This window comes from Leopardus geoffroyi, chromosome B1 (assembly GCF_018350155.1).
Source record: "Leopardus geoffroyi isolate Oge1 chromosome B1, O.geoffroyi_Oge1_pat1.0, whole genome shotgun sequence".
NCBI lineage: Eukaryota > Metazoa > Chordata > Mammalia > Carnivora > Felidae > Leopardus > Leopardus geoffroyi.
The window spans coordinates 110,785,522-110,812,546 of record NC_059327.1 but is presented as its reverse complement, the minus strand read 5'-3'; the positions used below and the strand labels follow the sequence as shown (position 1 = coordinate 110,812,546).

At 36.0% G+C, this 27,025-nt stretch overlaps 2 protein-coding genes across 12 annotated transcripts in view; one reads left to right on the top strand and one right to left on the bottom strand.

Annotated features, from left to right (window-relative positions):
• ZGRF1 (zinc finger GRF-type containing 1) overlaps positions 1–4,584 on the bottom strand; it is a 92,311-nt gene extending 87,727 nt beyond the window's left edge. For all 7 annotated transcript variants that reach the window (XM_045469971.1, XM_045469981.1, XM_045469960.1 and 4 more), the window contains exon 1: positions 4,299–4,584. The gene's annotated coding sequence lies outside the window, so the exon portion shown is untranslated. The remainder of the gene's footprint in view (positions 1–4,298) is intronic.
• Positions 4,585–4,788: 204 nt separating this feature from the next.
• On the top strand, positions 4,789–23,842 carry LARP7 (La ribonucleoprotein 7, transcriptional regulator). 5 transcript variants are annotated; one of them, XM_045470045.1, is made up of 13 exons: positions 4,789–4,901; positions 11,009–11,219; positions 11,781–11,881; positions 11,951–12,034; positions 12,175–12,339; positions 12,418–12,511; positions 12,585–12,935; positions 13,031–13,175; positions 14,852–15,000; positions 15,792–15,910; positions 19,008–19,167; positions 19,379–19,470; positions 23,217–23,842. In XM_045470045.1, the coding sequence occupies exons 2-13, from the start codon at positions 11,018–11,020 to the stop codon at positions 23,295–23,297; spliced, it is 1,743 nt and encodes a 580-aa protein (XP_045326001.1). In that variant the 5' UTR covers positions 4,789–4,901; positions 11,009–11,017; the 3' UTR covers positions 23,298–23,842. The 5 variants fall into 5 exon arrangements, with proteins under 5 accessions (XP_045326001.1, XP_045325975.1, XP_045325985.1 ...); XM_045470019.1 differs by having other exon boundaries at positions 12,582–12,935; XM_045470029.1 differs by having other exon boundaries at positions 4,792–4,901; positions 11,016–11,219; positions 12,582–12,935.
• Positions 23,843–27,025: the final 3,183 nt, after the last annotated feature.

Genomic DNA, 27,025 nt, shown 5'->3' with positions numbered 1-27,025 from the left:
TCAAAATTCAAACTAAGATTCAAAAGATTCAAAATTCAAAACTAAGTAGTTTAGGGGCCCCTGCCTAGCTCAGCCCCTAGAGCATGCACCTCTTGATCTCCAGTTGAGTTCAAGCCCATGGTGGGCATAAAGTTTACTTAAAAAAATACGAAAATTTAAAAACTAAGTAGTCTAAACTCTGGCATTCATACTCACAAATATGACATATAACTATTTATTGAGTGCCTAATATATCAGGCAGGAAGTAGACTAGATAATTTATATCATATAAAAATTATATATAATATTTGCCAGTCTCAGAATCCTGAAGGCATGATCTAAAGCACTGGTTTAGATATTATCACCACAACATACAGATTAGGAAACCAGTATTTACTAATATAGGATTACTTATATTCTATTTAGGAATTGCAAGATAAATCCCCATTGTTTTCCTAAATCTGAGATACTACTTTCGGGATTTACAATTTAAAAGGAATTGTAAAGATCCATGCTCTCAGAAGTGTAAATTAGATAATAAAAAATAAAAAAAAGACTAGCTTAAAAAAAAGGCTAACTGTATTCAAAAATATTTAAAGAGGCCTGGAGTGCCTGGGTGGCTCATTCAGTTAAGCACCTGACTCTTGATTTTGATTCAGGTCATGGTTTGTGAGTTCAGGCCCTACATCAGGTTCCTACTGACAGTGAGGAGGCTACTTGGGATTCTCTCTCACCCTCTCTCTCTGCTCCTCCCTCTCACACAGGTGCACACACTTGCTCTCCATCGCAAAATATATAATTTTTTAAAAGAAGAGCTAGTGGGGCGCCTGGGTGGCTCAGTCGGTTAAGCGCCCGACTTCGGCTCAAGTCATGATCTCACGGTCCGTGAGTTCGAGCCCCGCGTCGGGCTCTGTGCTGACAGCTCAGAGCCTGGAGCCTGTTTCAGTCTGTGTCTCCCTCTCTTTCTGACCCTCCCCCGTTCATGCTCTGTCTCTCCCTGTCTCAAAAATAAATAAAATGTTAAAAAAAATTTTTTTTTAAAATAAAAAAATAAAAGAAGAGCTAGTAACTATTCTTCTCAAACTGTTCCAAAAAATAGAATTGGAAGGAAAGCTCCCAGACTGATTCTACAAGACCAGCATTACCTTGATTCCAAAACCAAAGACCTCACTAAAAAGAAAAATTACAGGCCAATATCAATGATGAACACGGATGCAAAAATTCTCAACAAGACATCAGCAAATCAAATCCAACAGTATATTAAAAGAATTATTCACCATGGTCAAGTGGGATTTATTCCTGGGCTGCAAGGGTGATTCAGTCTTCACAAATCGATCAACGTGATACACATTAATAAAAGGATAAGAACTATATGATCTTGTCAAAAGATGTAGGAAAAGCATTTGACAAAATACAGCATCCATTCTTGATAAAAACCCTCAACAAAGTAGGTATAGAGGGAACATACCTCAACATCATAAAAGCCATATATGAAAGACACACAGCTAATATCATCCTCAATGGGGAAAAACTGAGAGCTTTTCCTTATAGTCAGGAAGGAATAAGACAGATTTCCAGTCTCACCATTACTATTTAAATAGTACTAGAAGTCACCCTCAGCAATCACACAACAAAAAGAAAAAAACAGGCATCCAAATCAGCACGGAAGAAGTCAAACTTTACTATTTGCAGATGACATGATACTCTATGTAGAAAACCAGAAAGACACCACCAAAAAAATTACCAGAATACATGAATTCAGCAAAGTCTCAGGATATGAAATCAACATGCAGAAATCTGTTACATTTCTATACACCAATACGAAGCAGCAGAAAAAGAAATCAAGCAATCTATCCCATTTGTAATTGCACCAAAACAATTAGATACCTAGGAATAAACCTAGGTAAATAAAGAGGTAAAAGACCTATACTCTTGAAGACTATAGAACACTTATGAAAGAAATTGAGGAGGACACAAAGAAATGGAAAAGCTTTCCATGTTCATGGACTGGAAGAAAAAACATTGTTAAAATGTCTATGGTACCAAAAGGAATCTACATATTCAATGCAATCACTATCAAAATAACACCAGCATTCTTAACACAGCTAGAACAAACAATCTTAAAATCTGTATGGCACCACAAAAGACCCCAAATAGCCAAAGCAATCCTGAAAAAGAAAAACAAAATTGGAGGCATCCTGATTCTGGACTTCAAGCTATATTACAAAACTGTAGTCATAGAGACAGTATGGTACTGGCACAAAAACAGACACATAGATCAACAGAACAGAATAAAGAACCCAGAAATAAACCCATAATTATACAGTCCATTAATCTTTGACAGAGCAGGAAAGAATATCCAATGGAAAAAAGACAGTCTCTTCCACAAATGGTGTTGAGAAAACCAGACAGCAACACGGAGAAGAATGAAACCAGACCACTTTTTTACACCATACACAAAAATAAATTCAAAATGGGGGTGCCTGGGTAGCTCAGTCAGCTAAGTGTCCAACTCTTGGTTTTGGTCATGATTTCACAATTCGTGAGATCAAGCCCCATATCAGGATCTGCACTGGCAGCACAGAGCCTATTTGGGATTCTCTAGCTCCCTCTGCCCCTCCTCAGCTCATGCCATGTTTGTCTCTCTTAAAATAAATAAATAAATTTGAACGCATGAAAAAACTAAATGTGAGGTACGAAACCATCGAAATCCTAGAAGAGAACAAGCAGCAACCTCTTTGACCTTGGCCAGAGTAACTTCTTACTAGAGACACTGTGGAAGGTAAGGGAAACAAAAGCAAACATGAAGTATTGGGACTTTATCTAGATAAAAAGCTTCTGCACAGGGAAGAAAACAATCAACAAAACTAAAAGGCAGCCTATGGAATGGAAGAAGATATTTGCAAGTGGCATATCTGATAAAGGGTTACTATCCAAAATCTATAACAAACTTATCAAACTCAACACCCCAAAAATAAACAATCCAGTTAAGAAATGGGCAGAAGGCACGAATAGACATTTTTCCAAAGAAGACATTCAGATGGCAAACAAGACACATGAAAAGATGCTCAACATCACTCAGCATAAGGGAAATACAAATCAAAACCACAATAAGATACCACCTCACACCTGTCAGAATGGCTAAAGTAAACAACACAAGAAACAACAGGTGTTGGCCAGGATGTGGAGAAAGGGGAACCCTCTTGAGTTGTTGGTAGAAATGCAAACTGGTGCAGCCACTCTGGAAAATATAATGGAGGTTCCTCAAAAAGTTAAAAATACAACTACCCTATAGTCCAGCAAATGCACTAGTATTTGCCCAAAGGATAAAAAAAGCACAGATTCAGAGGTACATGCATCCCAATGTTTATAGCAACATCAACAATAACCAAACTATGGGAAAAGCCCAAATGTCCAGTAACTGATGAATGGATAAAGAAGATGTGTTGTATCTATACATATATACATGTACACACAATAGAATATTACTCAGTGATCAAAAAGAATGAAATCTTTCCATTTGCAACGATGTGGATGAAGCTAGAGTATATTATGTTAAGCCACATAAGTCAGTCAGAGACTTACAGGATGGGGGGAAAAAAGGGAAACAAACCATAAGAGACTCCTAAGGATAAAAAACAAACTGAGGGTTGATGAAGGGAGGACGGTGGGGGACAGTAGATGTGTGATGGGTACCAAGGAGGGCATTTGTGAAGAGCCCTGGGTGTTGTATGCAAGTGATGAATCACGGAGTTCTACTCCTGAAACCAAAATTGCACTGTATGTTAATTAACTATAATTTACATAAAATTTTGAAAAGAAAAAAAAATTTCCTTAAAGTCTTCATCTAACCACATCAAGTGTTGATCCACTAAAGGGTCAATGTTTAATGTGGAAAACTTTTAAAGTGGTATGGAGCCCTCAGATGGTGTGATGATTATATAACCAGACACATACAAACACACCCCCCACACATATATATACTCATACATCCTTACACTGCTTTGTACATTCATATATAAAATTCAGTGTTCTCAATAAAATGAGTACCACTTCCTTTTAAGTACCACAAGATTTTTTTGGTCTTTTATTCTGGAACAAGCAGGACCTTTAGAATCCCTAAATGGTTCAGATTCAAAAGTTGGAGTCTCGAACCCAATATCCTGTTTAAGAAACCAGTCAGTCCAAGTAACCAAAAGAAGCCCACACTTCATTTACCAAGATAGTAATTACCATGATCCTGTGTTAACCAAGTGGCAATGAGACTTGACCCTTTGTCAGTCCTAAAAACAAACAGAAAAACCCTCCCTGGTCCTTACACGTATGCGGGAACTGCAGAGCAGAGGCTTGGAAACGCGGCGAAGAGGAGGCAGCAATTTTACAGGGATTCGGAGCAAGTTGCGACAGTCACTACCCAAACGTGGTCCGCACGGCACCCGGACCAGTCCGCTTCTGGCGGAACAGATTCTTTTAACTCTTTGCCCTAAATCAGTGACGCTGCCTCTCGCTCAAAATCCCCTTGCCTATCCACCCTCAATCCCGGGAAAACAGTTCACTTCACCGGCCCATTGCATAAAATCCACTTTCGAATTTCTCCCGCGAAAAACTGTGACGTCATTAGCCCGCGACCGGAACAAATCAGGACCCAATACTTGGCCCGCCCACGAGAAGCAGTATTTTCAAACCGCCAAACTTTTCGCTGAGAGCCTAGGCCAGCCGCGTACTCCGACGCCCCGCCCCCTGCGCCAGCTCACGCTTGTGACGTAAGCGACGGACGCGCGGTCTCCGTGCTCGTCTTTTCCGAGGCGTACAGGAGAACGGTGTCGCTCGTCCTATGACGCGGAAACCCGGACCATAAGGATCTAGAGACGAAAAGGTTGGAAGACGCAGTCCCCAGCCCTGTGTGTTGGGAATTGAGCGGAGTAAGTTCCAAGTAGACTGTAGATAGTGTTGGTCAGGTTGAGCGAGGTCTCAGTTTCTCTTTTTTCACGCAGTCCATTTTATCTATCGTTCTTCTCACCTCGCCCCCTCCCGCAAACCCATCAGTTTGCTTGTGCTAGTTCTCTGTGCGCACGCGCAAAAATGCTTTGGCAGCCCTTGTAGTTCCAGTTTTCAGAGGTTGGGGGCGCGTATTGTCCGGCGTTGGGAGATTGGGGGTCCGCCCAGCATTTGGCGACGTCCTTGCGAAAGGACGGGTGCTGAGGGGGGCCGTAGCCAAAGTGGAAATTAACCTTACTTCGTCGATCTGAGCCTTGGCGGCCAAACGATAGCGAATGTGAGGGCTTGTGTTGTGAAGTTAAGTCATTTTCTTTTTCAGGATTCTAGTTTTTGTCATCAAAGAATGTCGAAAATCAATTACGGAAAGGAGCTAACGAAGTAGAAGTGTTAAGTGTACGGAGTGCGTTCATAGATGCCCTTTAGGGAAAGTAAGGAAGCAGTTAATTAAGGAAGAAGTGGTCTTGGAAAGCTATAGAGAGTAAGATGCCATGTAACGTGGATCTTGAAAATTGAATAGAGGTTTATAAGACAAGTAAGGTAAAAAGACTAATTCAGAACTTGCACGCAGGCAAGGGAGTTCTGGTACCGTTGGGTGGTCAGCCGTGACTAGAACTTAACGTTTTTGAAACACCATTTCCTCCAAAAACGATAAAAAGCTATGGATGGGTTTCCCAGGAAAATTCATGTACATGTCCAAATATTTTGCGTATAATTTTGTAGGGAAATTATGAAGAACCTTGAAACGGCCAAGAAGCGTTATATTGTATGTGTTGTCCAGGTTATCTCTTTCATTGTCATTGAGTTATTTTACTTTGTGTAAGTTGTAGAAAACGATAATAATGGAAATTAGTCTTGGAATTAAACTAATTTTGCAATTACTGCCGTAACCAGTTTTACACCTATTAACAAATTCATTTCAGTGTTCCTGATTGCTTATTTATTTTAATTCTCCTTCGATTTGGTATTTTATATAATTTTTTAAATTTATTATTTATTTATCTTGTTTTAGGTAGGCTCCACACCGAACATGGGCCTTAAACTCATGACCCTGAGATTAAGGGTCACGTGGTCTTCTGAATGAGCCAGCTCTGCACCCCCTGAGCTAGTTTTTAATACTTAACTGTTTCCTAACACAGAACACACACATAAAAAATCCTACTTAACTAGTTCCGTGATTTATTACTTAAAATATTTGATGTGTATTCATTTTATATTCACATATTTAGATTTCTCTTTTTAAAATGTATCTTTTAACAATTTCATGAAATTGACAAGAATGTTTGAAACCCATCCAAAATTCCCTGGACTTTAGGTTAAGAATATCTGAGTCAGAAGATAGAATGAATGATGACAGACTACAAGAGGTTCTTTTTTTTTTTTTTTTTTAATTTTTTTTTTCAACGTTTTTATTTATTTTTTTTGGGACAGAGAGAGACAGAGCATGAACGGGGGAGGGGCAGAGAGAGAAGGAGACACAGAATCGGAAACAGGCTCCAGGCTCTGAGCCATCAGCCCAGAGCCCGACGCGGGGCTCGAACTCACGGACCGCGAGATCATGACCTGGCTGAAGTCGGTCGGACGCTTAACCGACTGCTCCACCCAGGCGCCCCGAGACTACAAGAGGTTCTACTAATAGGAGTCGAATTTACCAAAACTTGTTTACCTAGCTAGTTTCGGCCAATTCACTTCACCTTTAAGCCTGTGTCAAAACAAGTTGGAAGAAACTACCTGATTGTGACTGAGGATTTAAAACAATATATGTAAAGTAACTGGCATTGTTATACAGTAACTTTTATTCCTTAAGCCCCTGTTTAGAAGCCAGTTAGATGTCACTGGTTCATCACCAATTTTTTAATTTTTATTTTTTTATTACCAGTTTTTTAAACTTGCATATTGTAAGAAAATGCTAAAGGATTTTTAATGTTGAAAGTTTTAACATTAAAATCATAAAATTAGATCTGTGTTTTGGACAAGTTACACAGCTTCTGAGAAGGATAGATGACTTCTGGAACCATTTATAAACTGTTCCCGTATTATAGTGACAGTAGTTGTGAACACACTGGAAGGAGAGAAAGAGCCCTTCCAGAAGTTGGTAATAATAATAATGGTTACGTTTTATGGAGGGAGTGAGAAGGTAGAGTTGGAGAATCAAGACTGACAAAAGTACTGCCGTGTAACTTCCTGATTTTCTAGCAGCCATTGCATAGGAAAGTTAAATTGAATCCTATCTTGTTACTTTATGTTTCATCCATATCTTCCTCTAACAACAGAGATGTATTTGATTATCTACAGGATATATTTCTTAAAATCGAAATTGCAGACATATGTTATACACACTAGGCAAGAGTTTTGGAACTTAATTATTCGGGTCACGAAAATAATCCTTAGGAAAAGGAATGAGGAGGGTCTCTGAGATGAGAATGATAGGAAAAATCTGGTTTGGGGAAATCGTGACTTTCTTCACTTCTGCAATTCTGTCCACTGTTTCTTTAGATGGTGGCTCTGACAAGGAAAGGAACTAGAGAGCTAATAGTATGCCATTTACTAATTTGGAGTTTTTACAAAAAGGAAAGTTAACATTGGATCCTTATGTAATAATTTTTAGCTTCCACGTATTTTTAAATTATAATCCTACCCCCTTTCAAAAGAACTTGAAGTGCTTAACGTTTTGCAGTGTATGAGAGATCCTTTTAAATAATTAGTTAACAAATGCTTAGGTTGTGATCAAGCTCAAGTCCCTACCTTCATAGTTTTTTGCATTCTAGTGGGGTAGACAGACAATAAAATTATAACTCCAAGAAGATACAAGGATACAAAGTGGTGACAGAGGGGATAGGTAGGGTTAAAGTTGCCAGGTAAGGAATATCTTAGATTGAGTGAAAGAAAGCCTTTTTGAGAAATTGACATTTATGGAGACCTGAATGAACAGGGAAGTAATCCCTGCGATGTGGCAGGGAAGGTAAACAGCAAGAGCACAGGCCTTGAGATGGGAATGGCCTTAGCATGTTTAAGGAATGATGTGTTGTAGTTGGAGTGAACCTGTTGGAAAGAATTGTTAAGAAATGAAGTTAGATATCCCCAGGCTAGAGAGCATACTGCTTAGGCATACTATGGATTTTGGATTTTGAGTGTGATTAAAAATCCTTTGGAGGACTTTGTCCAAGATATTGACATCTCTGGTTTACATATTCTGGCTGCTGTCTGGAGAGTTGGTGATAATGGAAGAAGAGTAGAAGCAAGCACAAGTTAATTTCTTGTAGTAGTTCAGACAGGACACAATGATAGCATGAACCAGGTGATAAATGAAAAGTATTCATATTCAGGATATATTTTATAAAGGTAGAGCTAACAAAAATGCTAATGGATTTGTTGTGGTATATGAGGAAAAGAAGGAGGATTTCAGAATTTTTGCTCTCAACAGTTTTGTGATTGGTGTTTTCCAGAATGGGGAAAACAAGGCAAAAAGAGGTTTGTTAAGATTTGAACGTTCGGTTTTTGCCATTTTCCACATGAGATATATACAGTTCAGGAAGATAAGTGAAGATGTCAAATGGATGATTGAATATTGGAATGGGGGGAGCTAATGGGAGAAGTAAGGGCTGGAGAATATAGATTTGTGAAACATCAGCATAGAGCTAAACAGCGTAAAGCCTGGGACCCTCAGAAAGGATATGTGTGGAGATAAGAAGGGAGCCCAGGACTGAATTCAGTTCTGGGTAGCATGTAAAGGTAGAGCAGAATAGAATGGTCCAGAAAAGGAAATTGAGAAGGAGGAAAACTCTCCTGGAAGCCAGATGAAGAAAATATTTTCAAAGAGGGAGTTTGACTGCAAGAGCTGCTAAGGGGTCCAGTAGTCAGTGGAGATCACTGTTTTCAGTTTCACTAGAATGATGGAAAGGGAAGCTTCACAGGATGGGCTGAAGAATGTGGTTATTCAGCACTAAATGACACCTGATTGGTTTTTGGGTTGTTTTTTTTTTTAATGATTAATTCTGACAAGTAACTCTTTTATATGTATCTCAATAAATACTTCATTACTTGTATATTTTCAAAATTGGTACTTGGTCAATCAGCTCCAGTCTGTTCTGAAAATGCCAAAATACTCATCTGATTTTTGTGAGATTGCATGTTTAGTTGGAGATTTGAAGTGAAATGCATTAATGGCTTGTATTCTCTTACTGGGTGTCACTTTGAAACACATTTTCTATTTCTATTACTGTCTGCAGCATTGGTGCTCAGTAACTGATTCCAGCTGACAGGCCAAAGAGACAGAAATAGGCTTTAATACTATGTACACTGAGCTTTAAAGAAGGATAAAGACAGAAGATACAGTAGGGACAGCATCTTCATCTCATCTGGAGTCTCGGCCCCAGCACTTACTCAAACTGAGCAATTAATCCAAATCCACTTTTTCCCCCCTTTACATTACAACAGACGTGTGTGACTTCCATAGATAACGGACCAGAATGTTTTAGGTCACCTTGATGTGTAAAAGCCTTAGCCCCTGTTTCCTATCATTCTGGTCGCATAGGTCCAAGGCCTGCATACCAACCAATAGTGGCTCCCACCCTGGTGCAATCAGATAAAACTCTCCCCATATGTCTTCACTCTCCTGTGTCCCAAGAAAACAGTTATGGGAGCCTGGGAAATAAAATATGGGAAAACTATGTTACAGAGATAAATCTCACCGCAGGCCCGATTTAATAAGCCTTTGTTCATTTACTCCTTTTTGTGTATGTACTTCTAGTGGTTCAGTGAAGAGGCCACAATTCATTCAACAAATTTTTGAGTGACTACTGTGTGCCAGGGAATGGGAATTCATCAGTAAACAAAACAGACAAAAACCTGATTTCATTAATATTACATTCTAGGAAGGATAAATAAAAATGTGCAGTAGGGGCACCTGAGTGGCTCAGTTAGTTGAGCATCCAACTTCCAGGTCAGGTCATGATCTCACGGTTCATGAGTTCGAGCCCCATGTCAGGCTTTGAGGAGCTTCCCTAGTATTGTCTATCTCCCTCTCTCTCTGCCTCACCACTCCTAAAAACAAATAAATAAGCATTTTTTTAAATGTACAATAATGTTAGAAGATAAGTGCAATGAAGGAAAAGTAAGGCAAGGGAGATACAGGTATCCAGAAATTTGCAGTTTTAAATGAAGTGACATTTGAACAAGACTTTAGCAAGTGAGGGAGCAAGCCATGTTATCTAGGCAGCAAGTATTTGGAAGGGAACTGCAAATTCAGAAGGCCCTCAGTTGAAGATTTGCCAGCCAGGTTTTAGGAACAGCTAGAAAACCAGTTTTAGGATGAGCTAGATAACCAGGTTTTAGGAAGAGCTAGATAACAAAGAAGATACATGCAAAGTAACTCAAGGAAAGAGGTTTGCTGTCCCAAGAAATAAACACTGGGATGGGAAGGTCACCTGGAAAAGAGAAAGCCAGTTCTGTTTCTAATGAACAGAAATTAACATTTCTGGGCACGTGGCTAGCTTAGTCCATAGAGCATGGGACTCTTGATCTCAGGATTGTAAATTCAAGCCCCCAAGACCCACTTTGGGTGTAGAGATTACTTAAGAAAACACTGAAAACAAAAACACTTAAAAATCAAAACCAAGATCAACTTATTTCATTGGAGATTTATTTTTTAGTTTGTTAAGATGGAGAATGTCTAAAAGACTTTAATCTTATTAATTTGACATATTGATTTAGAAGTGTAGCTTGGTGAGATATAGATGTTGGTAGAGATTTTATGCTATACTAGAACATTCTGGCCCTGAACTAAAATGCATCAAAAGCTTAAGCTAATTAATGACATAGGTTGTAAATTATTTTGAGAGTAAAAAGGCCAATGAAAAGTGAACAGGTAAGAGATTTAAAAAAAAACCCACAATGAAAGTTTTCTCAGCTAATTACAAGTGTTAACCCAAAGTTTGTTCTCTGCCAGCTGAATGAGTCTATTAACCCTTCAGACAATAAAAAGGGTAACCTAAATATTTTCCTATTATTACATGTGATATAAACCTTTTTTCAGTACACAGGAATGGAAGCTGAAAGTGGAAATCAAGAAAAAGCAATGGAAGAAGAAAACCCTGAAAAGAAAAAAGAAGTAGAAAAAAAGAAACGGTCACGAGTTAAACAAGTGCTTGCAGATATTGCTAAGCAAGTGGATTTCTGGTTTGGAGATGCAAATCTTCACAAGGATAGATTTCTTCGAGAACAAATAGAAAAGTCCAGAGATGGATGTAAGTTTACTTCACTGTATAATGAATGGAACTAGTTTTAGAGGGTTACTGCCTTAAACTTGTACAATGGTAGCATATTTTGTATTGTGATACATACCATATACTATACATACAATCCATTAGTTTTTACACGTGAAAACTATTATAGCTCACTTTTGCTTTAGAAGACAGATATTTCTAGTGTTAAAAGACAAAGATTTCAGTTAATTCTGGAGACACACATACTATATTTTTTTCTTTATCTTAGAGATAGAGCAGAGATATGGGGACAGGGGTTCACAAGCAGGCTTTGTGCTGAGAGCAGATTATGACCTGAGCTAAAGTCGGAGGCTTAACCTAACTAGCCACCCAGGCTCCATGTTTGTGTGGTTGAGCTCCTTGCAAGCTCAGTGGGTAGAGCAAAGTTTTCAGTGTTTTTTGAGTTTTCTTGAATGCTGTCTGCTTAGTGCATTAATTCTCATAAGGCATTTTACTAATTAATTTTGAAAGGAGGGGAATGTGATTAATATTTTACCAAAATGCAATTATTCTCTGTAATACTAACTTATGCATTTCCATTAGATGTTGATATATCACTTCTCGTGTCTTTCAACAAAATGAAAAAATTGACCACAGATGGAAAGTTAATAGCCAGAGCACTGAAAAGTTCATCTGTTGTAGAGGTAAGAATTATTACAACTGTATCATGGAATTATTATGTCAGTTATTAATCTCATGTAACTATTTCATAGCTGGACTTAGAAGGCACCAGAATCAGGAGAAAAAAGCCTTTAGGTGAACGACCAAAAGATGAGGATGAGCGGACAGTGTATGTGGTATGTATGTGGTGAGACCTTATTTTCTAAAAGCTCAGTGCTGGCATTCAAAAGAATGACAGAAACATTCCAACTTTACAAGTAAAAATTTATTGACCCTGAAAAAGTACTTCTATTTTAATGTTGCTTCTCACTTATAGGAATTACTTCCCAAAAATGTTAATCACAGCTGGATTGAAAGAGTATTTGGGAAATGTGGCAATGTTGTTTATATAAGTATACCACATTATAAATCTACTGGAGATCCAAAGGGATTTGCCTTTGTAGAATTTGAAACAAAAGAACAAGCAGCGAAAGCTATTGAGGTAGGTCCCGAACCTAAAAAGAAAAGCAAAAACAATTAGCAAGTGTTTTTAAATAGTAACAAAATTTTTGGTTTTCAGTTTCTTAACAACCCACCAGAAGAAGCACCAAGAAAACCTGGCATATTTCCTAAGACAGTAAAAAATAAGCCTATTCCTGTCCTTGGAGTATCAGGTAACTTAATATTGATATTTAAGTAAACGTAGTTGGATTAAAATGAACACTAATGATAACATTGTTACAGAAGAAAAGAAAAAGAAGAAGAAGAAGAAAGGCCGAATGAAGAAAGAGGACAATATCCAGACCAAAGAGTCAAACATTGACACAAGTAAAGAGACTGTAGGAAAAATGAAAAGATCCAGGACCACATCTGAGGGATCTGAAGTAGAGATTACTGAACCCCAGAAGCCACCGTCAAAGAAAAAGAAAAAAAGGGAAAGAGCAGAAGCATCCAGCTTACCTACAGTCAGAACGGGGAAGAGGAAGAGAAGTATCTCTGAAGAAGCGGAACACCCAACTCCCAGGTCAAAAGTAAAGAAAATAACGCAGAAAGACAACATTAAAAAAGAAGATGTAGACGTTCCCAAAGAAAACAAAGGTATTGACAACTTCAAGGTTAATTTATCTACAATTAAATTAAAATGAGAGATTAAGAAATCCTTATTTACCTAAAGTTAACTTTTTGATATTAAGATTTAGAAGTCTCTACTGAAGAGGAAAAGGATACTGGAGATGTAAAAGATGGATCCCTTTTAAAAGCAAAAAGGAAGCATAAGAAAAAACACAAAGAGAGGCACAAAATGGGAGAAGAGGTTATACCCTTAAGAGTACTTTCAAAGTAAGTAGATGATACAGATTCTGTAGTTGAAAATTGGCACACGCCATCACCATTGCTAAAGTGCAATTCCAATTTGTATTGAACAGAGTTGCATATTAGCAACAGTCATGGCATGTAGCCAAGATCTGCACACATAATGGATATAAGGCAGTTGAGGATTTGAAAGGAACCACCACACTAAAACATGGAAGCACTTATTTTTATCATGTCACAGCAAGTGTCTCCATGTTAAAGTAGAGGGCGTTCCTTAACAGTTTCAAGGGTACAGCTTAAATATACCATAGATGGTCATTTCGGTGAGGCTTAAGCCTTGTAAGTTTCTAAAATGTAAAAGTAAGACTTACCATCACTAAAACATGGAAGCACTTACTTTTTTAGATACAAAGCAAGTACATCCACGTTTAAGTGGTGGGGAGCCCAGTCTTGTAAAAATGTGAAAAAGTTACCATTCCTTAACCTATAAAGTAAGCTTAGAAAATGCCTGATCAAGATAAAAGTTGTGTCCATTTGGGAACACCTCCACTGAAACATGGAAGCACTTACTTTTGTTTTACACAGCAGGTACCCCCATGTTAAAGCAAAGGGGCTCCCCTTGGGCTATATAAGGAACTTGCCTTGTTACATTCAGAGGAATGATTTGGATTCACTTCTACTAAAACATGGAAGCACTTACTATTTAAAAGTCAAAGAAAGTACTTCCATGTTAAAGTTAAAGGGAGTCCATCCACACAAGAAGCGGAAGCCATGTAGGAAAAGAAAAGAAAAGACAAAAAACCATACCTTTGCCAAGAAAGTTTTTCTGATCCTTCTTGAATTGTACTCTCGAAGTGCCCTGTCCTCCTCTTGAAGGTTAAAAGGCAAGGACTTCAGGCACTTGTATTTATACTATTCTTAACTGCTGAATTCCTCTTGCCTTTTTATCTCAGAGAATCATTACAAGAGGTTTTTGTTATTCTAATGTATCAGCTCTCTGGGAATGTATGATCCTGGGTGGGTCTGGATACTTTTTTTTTTTTTTTTGAAGTATACAGATGTCAATAATAACAGCTAAGACCATTACCACAAGATATCCTCTTTAAAAAAAAAAAAGAAAAAAGAAAAAAACCCTATCTGCTTGTTTGATGGCATAGATTAGAGTAACAATGAGTGCTCCTGTGGAGCCTGGAGAGGCATTGTGTTTCTATCTGGAGGAGCTCTAGCTGTTTGAAGAAACATCTACATGTTAAATGCATGTAAATAAATAAATTGCTTCCATGGGGCGTTTTTTTTCTTCTTAGAAATTCCTTTTGAGTCAAGTAAATGCTAAGGAATGTTATCTCCCAAATTGGAAGCAGTTTAACAAATAATCTCTAAATAGTAATCTGCCATTTTCCCCTAGTGATGACTAATTGTTACTAGTTAATTAATTCAAAACTTTTATTTTCATAAATGAAAATATTTGAAACATACTCAAGAATTGAATTGTCAAATTTAAAACATTTAATCTGAATGTTGGGTCAGATGGAACTCCCCTTTATATATTTACTGGATGGACTTAGGACTCCAGAAGTAGTGTGAATGTATGTGTTTGAAGAAGGAAAAGATTACAAGGCACTGTGAATGTATATACTTTGATAATAACTTTTTATTTGACCATCTTTTTTCACTATTTCAAAAGTACATTCTTTTCGTTACAGGAGCGAATGGATGGATTTGAAAAAAGAGTATTTAGCACTGCAAAAAGCCAGCATGTCTTCTTTAAAAAAAACAATATCCCAAATAAAATCGGAGTCAAAAATGGAAACAAATGGAGTAGCTCCTAACTCTGGAATAGAAAATGAAAAAAGTAAATACCACTATAACAGTTTTTGTAGTATTGTATTGTGTTTATATACTAATGTCCTATTTCTGAGTTACAGGATAAACCTTAATTTTTAAAAACTTAAATGTGCAATTTATTTTTGATATAAGAATATTTGAAGTGCTCGTTTTCATGACTCCTGTTTTTCTGGGCACCTGGCTGGCTCAGTAGAACATGTGTCTCTGGATCTGCGTCCTATGTTCAAGCCCCTTGTAATTCAAGCCCTTGACATTTAAAGAAATACAAAAAAGAAAAAAGAAAGTGTCTTTTTTACTTAAGTTTTCTCTACAGTTTTTATTAATCAGAATTAGTGATGAGTGTCTATCAGTTGAGTAAGTTTGTAGAAACAAAAATTACAATTTCCGTCTGTAATTTTATCCTATTAGGACATATTTGGAATTCTTACAAATTGAAAATCTTAAATTTTCACATTTTAATCATAATGTTTGTTGAATGTTCTTAACATACTGTTCTGTGTATGTTTACTAAGTAAAGTACTCTATTATTTGGTTAAGAAAAAGGGGGAGTTTTTTCTAAGGTTTTACAAGTGTTCTAACCAGGCTCTGCAATTAGAGTAGTAAAGGGTTGGGTATTTTTATTCATGGTAATCTGCAGTAAGCAGTATGACACCAGAATAACTTATTTTACAGTTACATTAAGTAAATTAAAATTGGTTACTTAAATCAGCTGAAGAAATTACTGTTGTTCTTCTAAAGTGGGCCTACTAAATTACTGAGTGTAAGAGGCTTATTTCTCTTTCCTTTTCAAATCAACAGCAAACAGTGAAGAGTGTTGTCCCCAGGAAAAGGTTAATGCAACAGGACCACAGTTTGTCAGTGGGGTGATTGTGAAGATCATTAGCACTGAGCCTCTGCCTGGCAGGAAACAAGTCAGGGTAATGCTTTTGTGTGTTGAGGATAGTTGTTGCTCTTTCCTTTTTAAAACTTCCCCATGTGAAAATGTTTTGCATATGGAAAACAAAGCAAGTAAAATTAGAATTTGTTCCTCTGCAATAAACTATGTCTAGATTTGATTCTACCGTAACTCTTGTATTTGACTTGAAGCAAAATCTGAAGTCTGAAATTCCCTGCTGGATGAAATTTGCAGTGAGCTCAGTTTAAAACATCTTTCAATAGAACTGCACTTGGCTTATTTTTATTGGTGCCGTTAACGGTTGATTGAGTAGTTGAATGAGTAAGCCTTACTATAGTCATTATAACTTAAAAGAATAAATTAGTAAAATGCTTTCCTGGTATTCCTTTAAGGGACATCTATTTTCAGAGAAAATTTATTTTAGAAAATATTTCATGCTAAAATGTATTAAATATCTAGTCAACGTTAGAGTTGGTCTGAAGTTATTACGAATTTTTAATCGTCTGTTGTCTGATTTTGTAGCGAATGTAATTCGTTTTCATTAGAGCTCTTAACTTCCAATAGATTCCCAAAAGATTTTGTGACCTAAAGAAAGTCAGAGCTATTTTGGAACAAAGGGGATATCATATGCATATTTTTTAACTTAACGTAAATTTAGTAATTTTGTCTGTTAATCCTCTTGGAAATTGAAATTTTTTCCTGGAAGAAATGAAAGATTTTTTTGGAGAAAAAAGGTTTTGTTAATATTATTTATTAATTTTTTTTGCTATTTTCAGTCTGCACTGATTGTTTAAAAATGTGAAACAATTTAAAAAAATGTGAAACAATTACAGAAAAGTGAAAATATTTTGAAAAGCTACAAAAATTTTGTATGCGTGTACAAATAAATACGGAGTCCTATATAATTTACAGTACACATTGTTATATCTATTGCTCTGCAATCTTTTTTCACTTTATCTATTTGATCTTCTAACAGCCTTTTGTAAGAGCACAACCATATTTCTTTCTTACTGACATATTCCTATGTAAAATAGCATATATATTTTCATAGCAAATATATTTTCAATTGTTATGCTGACATTCATCGTCATCTAGTATGTTGTTTTGATTTTGCATAGACTCCTACCAGTCACATTTTTTAACTTGCATGACCATTGAAGTTGCTCACTGAAATAAGCTTGTGAACACTTTATCTGAAATCCTGTTTCCTTAAAATCCTGTAGCTGTCACTAACGTAAATTTAGATTCTCTTTAAGATGTTGATGAGGGATTTGGTGAATCCCAAATTGGTATTACCAACTTATATTTCAGAGTATGGTAACAATACAGAATTTCAGATCAGAAGGGTAAAAAACTGAGGATGTAAATGAAGCTGTGGTTAATCAGGTTGCAAAAGATTTAAAAGAAAAATTAGAAAAAGTTTGTTATTTGAAATAACATAGATTCAGTAATATTCATCAAAGAGCTTTTGTTATCTAAAAGATAAGTATATCAGTTAAAAATTACTTACAAAATCATAACATTGTTAAAAGTTAGTAGTTACTTACATTTTGCCAGAACAAAAATTGAGTTATTATGGTATTTACTGCTATTTAACTTGCCCATGTGATTACCAGGCTAATTTATCATTTTAAGGAATGGTTTTAAGTCCTGGGATTAGCCTAACATTATAATGGATATATAGGTAATATTTTGAATTGTAGTAATCGGGTCTATCTGGTAAGTCAGTTACAAAACACTACCAGTTAATATATTCACATTTCATTAACTATGTTCATACCAATTATTTGTCTTGCTTTCTAAATTTACTACTCAAGTACAAGTGGAAAGAATTGGCAAGTATATTTCCCTCCAGTTCTATTTTTTTCATGTAATTAGCAATCAATAAGTGCCAATTTTGAGATAGGCAATATGCTAAGAGTAGGGTTGAGTTAATACTCCCTGGCTTCTCAGGTTTTTATTGCTTATTCTTTATTATTAACTAATAAACTTTTCTTATATTGTGGTGAAATAATATTTCCAGAATACTGCTCAGTTACAGAATTCAGACCTTAAAAATCCAACATCTAAAAGTAATCTAAATTCTTTGAGGCTTGAAATTTGGGTCACAAGTAAAGCCAGATGCGTAAAGTGCTTTTTTTTTTTTTTAAGTTGGGAATCTCTAGTAATTTCTTTGGTTTTCTGAATGGAAGTTGATGAATGAAGAATTATATAACATTCCTGCATAATTGCATTGTTTACACCACAGAACATGCTGGGAAGAAATGGTTAGGAATGCAGGAATCTTGTTAATTTGCCCTCACAGCAGGCATTATAGGTAAAACTTTTCCTTGCTGGGGGACCACAACTTGTTTAGAAGAGATTGTTGAGGTATTTCATCAGAAAGTATGAACTCTTGAGCTATATTCCCATAGATCTACTCAGGAACCTAGGATTTTTGTAGGCTCCCATGAAATGTTTTTTTTCACAAGTTGTTAGAAAAAGTTGAATTTTTTTCATATATTTTAAGTCATAAGGGATTTTGTACAGATAAGTGGAAACGCACCTTCTCCCCCAATCCATTCTGGGTTTTTTGTTTGTTTTTAATTGTATTCCTTATTTTAACTATACCGTGACTTGTAATCCCCTTCTTGATGTGGGGGCTAGGGGAAATTATTTGTACATCCTGCTCTATAAATCTGTTGTCTCTCTGTAGTAGTCCTATTCTAGTTAATATTCTAAGATTGTGATTGAAAAAAAGGGTTTGATTAGAGTTTTCAACTTTGTCCAAGTCAATTTTAAGAGTATTTGTGTATATTTTAGAGGTGCGTGGCTGGCTCAGTCAAGAGAGTTTATGACTCTTGATCTTGGGGTTGTGAGTTCTAGCCCAGATTATGTAAATGATCTCTACCCTCAACATGAAGCTCGAACTGAAAACCCCTAGATCAAGAGTCACCTAACTTGTACTGACTGAGCCAGCCAGGCACCCCTGTGTATGATAAGTAGGATAGTTACTCCTCATTTTAAACTGGATATGGCTTATTTATGTAACACATTCTAACACAACCATGGGAATAATTTTAGAATTATTATCAAACATTTCTATTATTTATGTAAAATCTTTCTAAACTCTAATGCAGGATACTTTGGCAGCAATCTCAGAAGTTGTTTATGTGGACTTGCTAGAAGGAGATACAGAATGCCATGCTAGGTTTAAAACCCCTGAGGATGCTCAAGCAGTAATAAACGCATATACGGAAATTAAAAAGAAACACTGCTGGAATCTCGAGATCCTTTCTGGTAAAACGTCAGAGTCTTTTTTAATAACTCTTACTTAGAGGTGATTGTACTATGTTTTCTGATTTTGATTAATAAACTTTTTATTCATATTCTAGCATGTACAAAGTAGTATTTAATCAGACAACTATAGATTTATTATTGAAGTGTGATTAATGCCTTGAATATGTTTCTTCATTTGTGTCAGTGATTATTGTTTTTGTTTGTTTTCAAGGTGATCATGAGCAGAGGTATTGGCAGAAGATTTTGGTAGATAGGCAGGCCAAACTTAATCAGCCTCGTGAAAAGAAAAGAGGCACTGAGAAGGTAATCAATTAATTTTTTTTGTTTTTTGTTATAGTTGTTTGATAGCTTAAATATAATAGGTTGAATGTTTTCTGGAAGTCAGTAATGTGTAGTCCTAAAATAACCTTGGTTTTCCTATACACGATAAAGATTTACATGGTGTATACTGCATTTTAAATTGTGAGAGACAATACTTGTTTCCCTGGATTTTGAGATATACGAAATTAGAATTATTTTCCCCACAGGGTACATAATTTTAATTTAGAGTTTTCTTGTTTTCCTTTCTTTTATTGTACCTGTTAGTAGCAGTTTAATTTCAACAGTGTTGAATTCTGGCTGCTATGTATCATAGTTTGGTAGTAAATGATTATTTAAAGATTGTCTTAATGGTAAAAACACCATGTATTTAAGAGTGTAGTTTTTTAAGATATGACCCCCCACAGATAAGATTGGGAGACTTTATGCCTAATGTTTGTTATAGCAATGATAAGCTTTATTCCTTTTTCTCTATAGTAGTCAACAAGTGAAACAAACAAGCTTAAATACTTTAAATAATGTAAAATAGACTCTGTTTCAATAATTTCATTTTAAATGATACTGAGTAATTTAATACTTGTTGCTTGTGTGCTGTCACGTTTATTCTTTTTAATCAGATTATTATAAATAGTAGTACATCTTTAAGTGCTTAGGACAAATTAAGGGTACATAATAACTAATGCTATTATAAAATTTTTAAATGTGTATTATTAAATAAGAATCTAAAAAGATACGCATTCTTCTATGACTGGTTACACTTAAAATCATAATACTTCCTGTGTGCTAGGTTTGTTGAGTGTTTATCATTGGCCTTGCATTGCCTAGGATTCACTGGAATTTAAGATGATTTGAAGGGAGGTTTCCTACTGGTCTTTGTTAATTCTGTTTCCATGAATACAGACTGAATTTGCTGAAATGTGGGAAGGCCTCCTTCCTCCCTAAGGATTCTTTCAGGTCTAAGAGGTGGTAATTTCAAAGCCTGCTTGAGATTATTTAAATGTTAAAATCATTGAACCAGAGCTCATAACTAAAATGAAATCACTTTGTCAAATAGTATTTACCATTCTAATTGGTGTGAAATTTCATTTAAATCGTATATGTTTTTAAAACTAGGAATTAGTTTTGTTTTTCAGAAAGATCCAATCTCCATAAATAAACTTGAGGCAAGGAAATAAACAATGACTGGGGAATTTTATAAGTTTCATTGGAACACAATGAGTGCCTCTGTTACTGAGTTGGAAAGTTTTTTCCTGATCTCATTTATCTGTTGCACCACCAGTCTTGTCCTTAGCATGATTTGTTTGATAAATAGTATAGGATTCTAGCTGAAAATGTGAAAGTAGCTAGTTGGCTCCCGTCCTGTAATTAAAATAAGGTACCACACACAGTGGGTATTGTACATACTTTTCAGAAAACACAGTAATTAGTATGTCAGTCTACCTTTTTGGTAATTCATTTAATTAATATTTTTTGAGTGCTGATTTGTGTTAGCTACCATTCTAGGAAATAGCTGCAAGTAACAAAATACCCTGTTTTTGTGAATTTTGCAGATGAACAGTTTAGGTCAGGTGATGACAAATGCTGTGTATAAAGAGCAAATTAAAGGGTATTGTGAGATATCTTTACATCACATGAGGTTCTGGGAAGTTCTCTGTGAAAGCGACACTAGAGCAGACCTTAGGAAAGTGAGCATACAAGCAGGAGAGCTTAAATGCATAGCTTTCCAGGCAGAGGCACCAGAAAGCACAGAAGTCTTAAAGGGAAGGAGGCCACTACAGCTAGATCCCTGGGAGCAAGCACCGTAGTAACGGAAGTTAAATATTTAGAAAAAAATTAGCAGCTAAAAAAGTATGACATTAGCGCTTTTCTGATACGACAGTTCAAAGTTTCCCAGTAGTATTGTAGTGTTTGGTCCATGAGCGAAGGAAGAAAAGCACTGGTAATGAATCTTCGTTCTGCATTTTCATGTCGGGGAGCAGAAGGAAACTAGGGACAGTTTCCTAAGTCCCAGTCAGTTTATGCAATATTAAAAGAGGAGAATAGGTGAAGAAAAAAGGTGTTTTATACTCATGGTAGTATTTTTTACATATAGAGATCAATATGGGTAAATTCTCACAAAAGATTAGTAAGATGAGGAAGCGTCCCCCAGAAAGGGGCTCATTCCTTCTGGCGAGTCTTTGTAGCCTTTGTAGTCTTCCCTATCACTTTGAGCATGTGGGTAAAATGCAGTAACAGCTACTGGAGACCATGAGTCTTTTCTCATTCATCCTTCGCTTTTAAAGCATTTTTGAAATTTAGTTAGCATGGTCTTTTTTCTACAAATTACTGATATATCAGATATTCAACAGGTAAAGACAGAATTCATGAAATTATAATGAGGAACAGGCTTTTGGTTTAATCTTAAAGTGACTTTGTACAAAAACAACAAATACAGGGGCATCCTAATTTCATTTCCATGGTAATAAAATCTTAAATATATCCCATAAACCTTTACTTCCATAGATATAAACCCTGGTTCTGGCTTTGCTGATGACTTTTGTGAATGTGGTCCTCATGTGGCTATTACTGTTTTCTATCATAAACAGACTGTTTGGTGACTTTGGCATCTTTTGAGTTTTTGTCTTTAAATACTTGTATTTTTAACTTGTGTAGCCGGTCTATCTCTATGCTGACTTCTACTTTAACTTTTAAGTAAACTTTTAATATTAAGCAAACACTTTAAGAAACTAAACAATAAATAAAAGTGACTTCCTACCAATGGGCACAGTCACAAAACATTTTAATGAAACTGGTGAATAATTACTAGAATCTATTTTTTTTATTTTTTATTTTTTGATGTTTATTTTTGAGAGATAGAACACGAGCAGGGAAGGGGCAGAGAGAGAGGGAAACACAGAATCAGAACAGGCTCCAGGCTCTGAGCTGTCAGCACAGAGCCTGACGTGGGGTTCAAACCCATGAGCTATGAGATCATGACTTGAGCCAAAGTTGGATCCCCAACCATCTGAGCCACCCAGGAGCCCCTAGAATCTATTTTTTAAGGGAGTAAGATTTTCATTTCCTCCAAAGCTACAATAAGATATTTAAAATTTTTACATCAAGAAAACTTTTGGAATATTTAGACGTCTTAAACGGTCTTCTACATTCCATACAATTTCATTTGCCTTTAAAAATATTAAAGTATTTATGTAAGGGTGTGGTAAGTAATAAGTTCTCTTAAGAGTGGATCCCTAGGTAGAATATTTTAATCTTCAGATTTGTAAGCAAACCTTTGTGTAGCACTCAGACCAAAATATATTGTCTCATTCCAATAATGCATGAATTTGCACGCACAATATAATTATTTAGGACCACATATCTTTTAAGAAATGTCTTAGTAATTAATACTCAAGTCCAAGGAGATATGAAACAGCTACAATATGGGTCTTGAACCCTCTTAAAAGGTTAAAAAAAAATTGCCAGCATGGAGTGACTGTTTTCAACTGAAAATTTTTTAGTAATGTGAAACTAAAATTTGAGTGTTTTAGGTAATTCTAATATTTACTATCTATTATACTTAATAAGCCATAATCCTGAACAGTTCTTTCTATATTGATTTGGGCTAAGCTTAATTTATGTCTTTTGTCTACCTTTCCCTCTTTTAAAAAATTTTTATTCAACCTGATTTTTCTAGTCGTAATTATCTTTTTAAGCATCCGGTACATTCTGATTTCTAATTTCTTTCTCCATAGTTAATCACCAAAGCTGAGAAGATTAGACTGGCAAAGACTCAACAAGCAAGTAAACATATTAGATTTTCTGAATATGATTAAAAAACACTTTTGGTTCACCTCTTAAGATTTCAATGATTACTTGAACTTTTCTTAGGAAATCCATTTTATTATGGTAGTCAATAATAAAGAATGTTTTTCTGAAACCTACGTTAATTAAAAAAAATACCTTTGTTCCTTAACTTGTAAATGAGACTTTTTTTTGAGACAAGTACATTGTATACCCACAGTTTTACATTAAACGTCTTATTTGCTGAAATTATCTTCTACAAATCAACCTCAAAATAATTAGTAAATATGTTTTGAACATTATCATTGATTTTGTTGTTTTTATATTACAAAATACAAAATATTTGCAAAAATAATACTACACAAATAGTTTAAGAAAATCTGTTTGACAGTAGACTCACTGTACTTGTTTTATAGTTTGCTTTTTCCATTTCAAAGATCTAGGATATCTTTTCATGTTGACTTATACAGAGACTTATGTGTGATACTTCATTCTGTTCATTGCACTTTGTTTATCTGAGCTTCCACTGAATAGGCCATATGAACTGTCCAATTAAAATATTAAACTTTTAAAAGTATTGAGTTTGTTTTTCATAAATGAAGTTAAACATTTTATTTTGCTTAACCAAAGTAAAATGTACCAGATGCTCTGAACACAGGGAGAAAAAACATCTTCTCAGAATCAGCCTTGGGCATAACTGAACTCTATCATTTTATTCAGGAAAGTGGCAGACTGGAGTATTTTAAGTCCTTCTCAGAACTGAATCTACAGGGCCTTTTCATGACTGGCATCTTGATCCCCTATCAGAATATTAAAAACAGCCATGGGGTTCATTTCCTTGGGCTAGAAACCATTTGTAGTTCCATCAGCTTTATCCAGAAGTGAGGACCTCATTTGGTGCCTAATTGTAGAAGACCTACAGTCAGGAAACTACTTCTGTGGGCCAGGGATTTGAGGAGATTGGCTGCCTCACTGGTTGGGGTGACAGCAGTTTATTAATACTAAAAATAGGTATCTGGCAAGTTGCCCACTGACTCGTTCCCTTTTTTTTCTCCATGAAGGAAAGCTAACGTACACACACTGTAATGGAGGGAAAGAAATATCTGTAAATAGTTACTAAACCTTATTATGAAGATTATGACTAAATATGCTTCAGTTGATCCAGAATAGTCAACAGTTGGATGTATGTTTAAAGGATTCAGTTGGTCTCAGTGAGGACGGTCTTAAGGTGACTTTGGAAGGGTTATTAAGTAAAATTTAAGAAATTCTCCCCTTGGCAGTTTTTAAAACAAGATAAGTGGTCATTCAGCAAATATCTTTGGACACTTTTAGCACTTGGGACAAAGATCTCTCTCCCATGGACCTTATAGTTCAGCAGTAGTTAGAGATGGTAAGCAAAAATAAGTAATAAAAGTTACACTTTGTTAGGTAACTCCTTAGGACAAACAGAAAAGGTGGAGGAGAAACCCCATTCATTCATTCTTCTATTTATTCTTTAATTCATTTAATTAAAGAAATACTTAGTCTTTGCTACACCTTTGACCCTGACAAACAGCTACAAATGAAAGGTAAGGCATCCTGCCCTTGAGCAGTTTACAGCCTTGGGGAAGACCCACAAGCCAACATAATCATGATACTATGTAAGTAATGTAACAAGTAGCTCCAGATTATGTGGGATACATTCCTAAAAGCTTACTCATGATAATTGAGTGACCTTCCAAGGTTTCTATGAACCTTTAATTTGGGGGGGGGGGGGGGGGGTAAGTGAATTTCCTTTTTATCTAACACTTAGCACATAGTAATTGTTTAATACATATTTGTTTAATTGAGTTAAATTGAATATGTGTTTCAAGATGTTCCCCCAGGATGGATGTTACAGTTTGCTCCAATGAAGGATATTTTCTTACTCAACTTGCTGATTCTCAGTGTTCACATTCCTTTTTTTTTTGTAAGTGCTTGCTGTGTACCTGTCTTTATGTATTTTGGTGGGATTTAGTTTCTTAACTGCAAAACTAATTTTATTTAAGCACCTTACAGTAGCTCAGTACCACTCATTGGTCATTGTCTGTTGTTAGTAGTTGTTGAAACTGAAGCACTTGTCAAAGGTTATAATACCTAACTAATCTGAGATTTAAGCTCAGTTTCTCTTATTCTAAAGACCACACATTTAACAACTGTGATACCTCCCTTCTTAACCACCTTCCTGCCTTTCTCCTTTTTTTTCCTTATTTTATTCTTTCTAGCCAATGTTTTCCATGTTATGGTAGAGATGTACTGTACTTTATTTAACCATGCTTCTATTGGACAAGTAGTTGTCTGCTTTTTTACTACTAAGAGCAATGCTGCAATGAACATCATGTCCACCTTATTGAAATGTATTTGCAGGATAGATTTCTGGAATAGGAATTGGGACAAAGATATCTTTTAGGGGTGCCTGGCTGACTCCTTTGGTAGAACATGAGTTCAAGCCCCATGATGGGCATGGAGCCTACTTAAAAGCTAAAAATACATATATATCTTTTATATTAGTATGTCTGAAATAGCCCAAAATGGTGTATAAATTTTCACTGGGCAGCAATTACATTTTCCCTTTTTTTTTTTTTTTTAATCTAAACTCTTACTAATACAGAATCTGGGGTGCCTCGCTGGCTCACTCAGCAGAGCATGCACCTGTTGATCTCAGGGTTATGACTTGGAACCCCTCTTTGGGCATAGAGTTTACTTTTTAAAAAGTACAGGTTGAGCACCTGGGTGGCTCAGTCAATTAAGCATCCAACTCTTGGTTTGGGCTCAGGTCATGATCTCATGGTTCTTCAGTTTGAGCCCGTCAGGCTCCACGCTGATAGCTCAGAGCCTGCTTGGGATTCTCTCTCTCCCACTCTCTCTGCACCTTTCCCCCTTGTGCCTATGCTTGTTCACTCTCGAATAAACTATTAAAAAAAGTACAGGTTCTAATCATAATCAGTCGTTTTCGTTTTTCCCGATCTAAACATGAAAATGTGAAGTGTATTCATGATAAATATGATCATGACGTGAGCCAAAAACAAGATTCAGATACTTAACTGACTAAGCCACCTGGGTGCCCCAACAGATTATTATTTGTAGATTTTTATAGCATGGATAATTTCTTTTTAAGGACTGAACTGCAGAACTTTTTATGTTAACATATCCTTATAAATATGTTCTCCCATTTAACCACTTGCCTTTCAAGTTGGTTTATAATACATTTGTTTTATAAATATTTTATATTTTTACAGAGCCGTATCTTTCAGTCTGCTTTTTACAAAATAATTTCCCAGTCTGGAGTCTGTGAATCCTGCCTTCTTTTCTTATTTTCTCATGTTCAGAATATTGACAGATAAGCAGGAATCTTTGAGTTAGCATGAGAGACTTTGTGGACAAGTGCAATTTTTTTTTTTTTTTTAACATTTATTCCTTTTTGTGAGACAGAGCATGAGTGGGGGAGGGGCAGAGAGAATTCAAAGCAGGCTCCAGGCTCTGAGCTATCAGCACAGAGCCCGATGTGGGGCTCGAATCCACAAACCGTGAGATCATGACCTGAGCTGAAGGCAGATGTTCAACCAACTGAGCCACCCAAGTGCCCCGCGGACAAATACAATCTTAATTAAAGCAATACCTTTCTTTAAAAAATAAGTCACAAATTTTATTTTTTTTAATACCTTGGGAAGTTTATAATATAAAGAGAATTAAAATGAAAAAGTAGGAAGTAGTCGCACTAGAAGAGTCCACACTATCACTT

What these genes read in the sequence shown, in the direction of transcription:
- LARP7 (XM_045470019.1), top strand. Translation starts at nt 11,018, where the DNA reads ATGGAAGCTGAAAGTGGAAATCAAGAAAAAGCAATGGAAGAAGAAAAC. An exon ending in ATGAGCGGACAGTGTATGTG is followed by an intron (nt 12,035 to 12,174) that starts GTATGTATGTGG and finishes TCTCACTTATAG; the next exon opens with GAATTACTTCCCAAAAATGT. An exon ending in AAGCAGCGAAAGCTATTGAG is followed by an intron (nt 12,340 to 12,417) that starts GTAGGTCCCGAA and finishes TTTGGTTTTCAG; the next exon opens with TTTCTTAACAACCCACCAGA.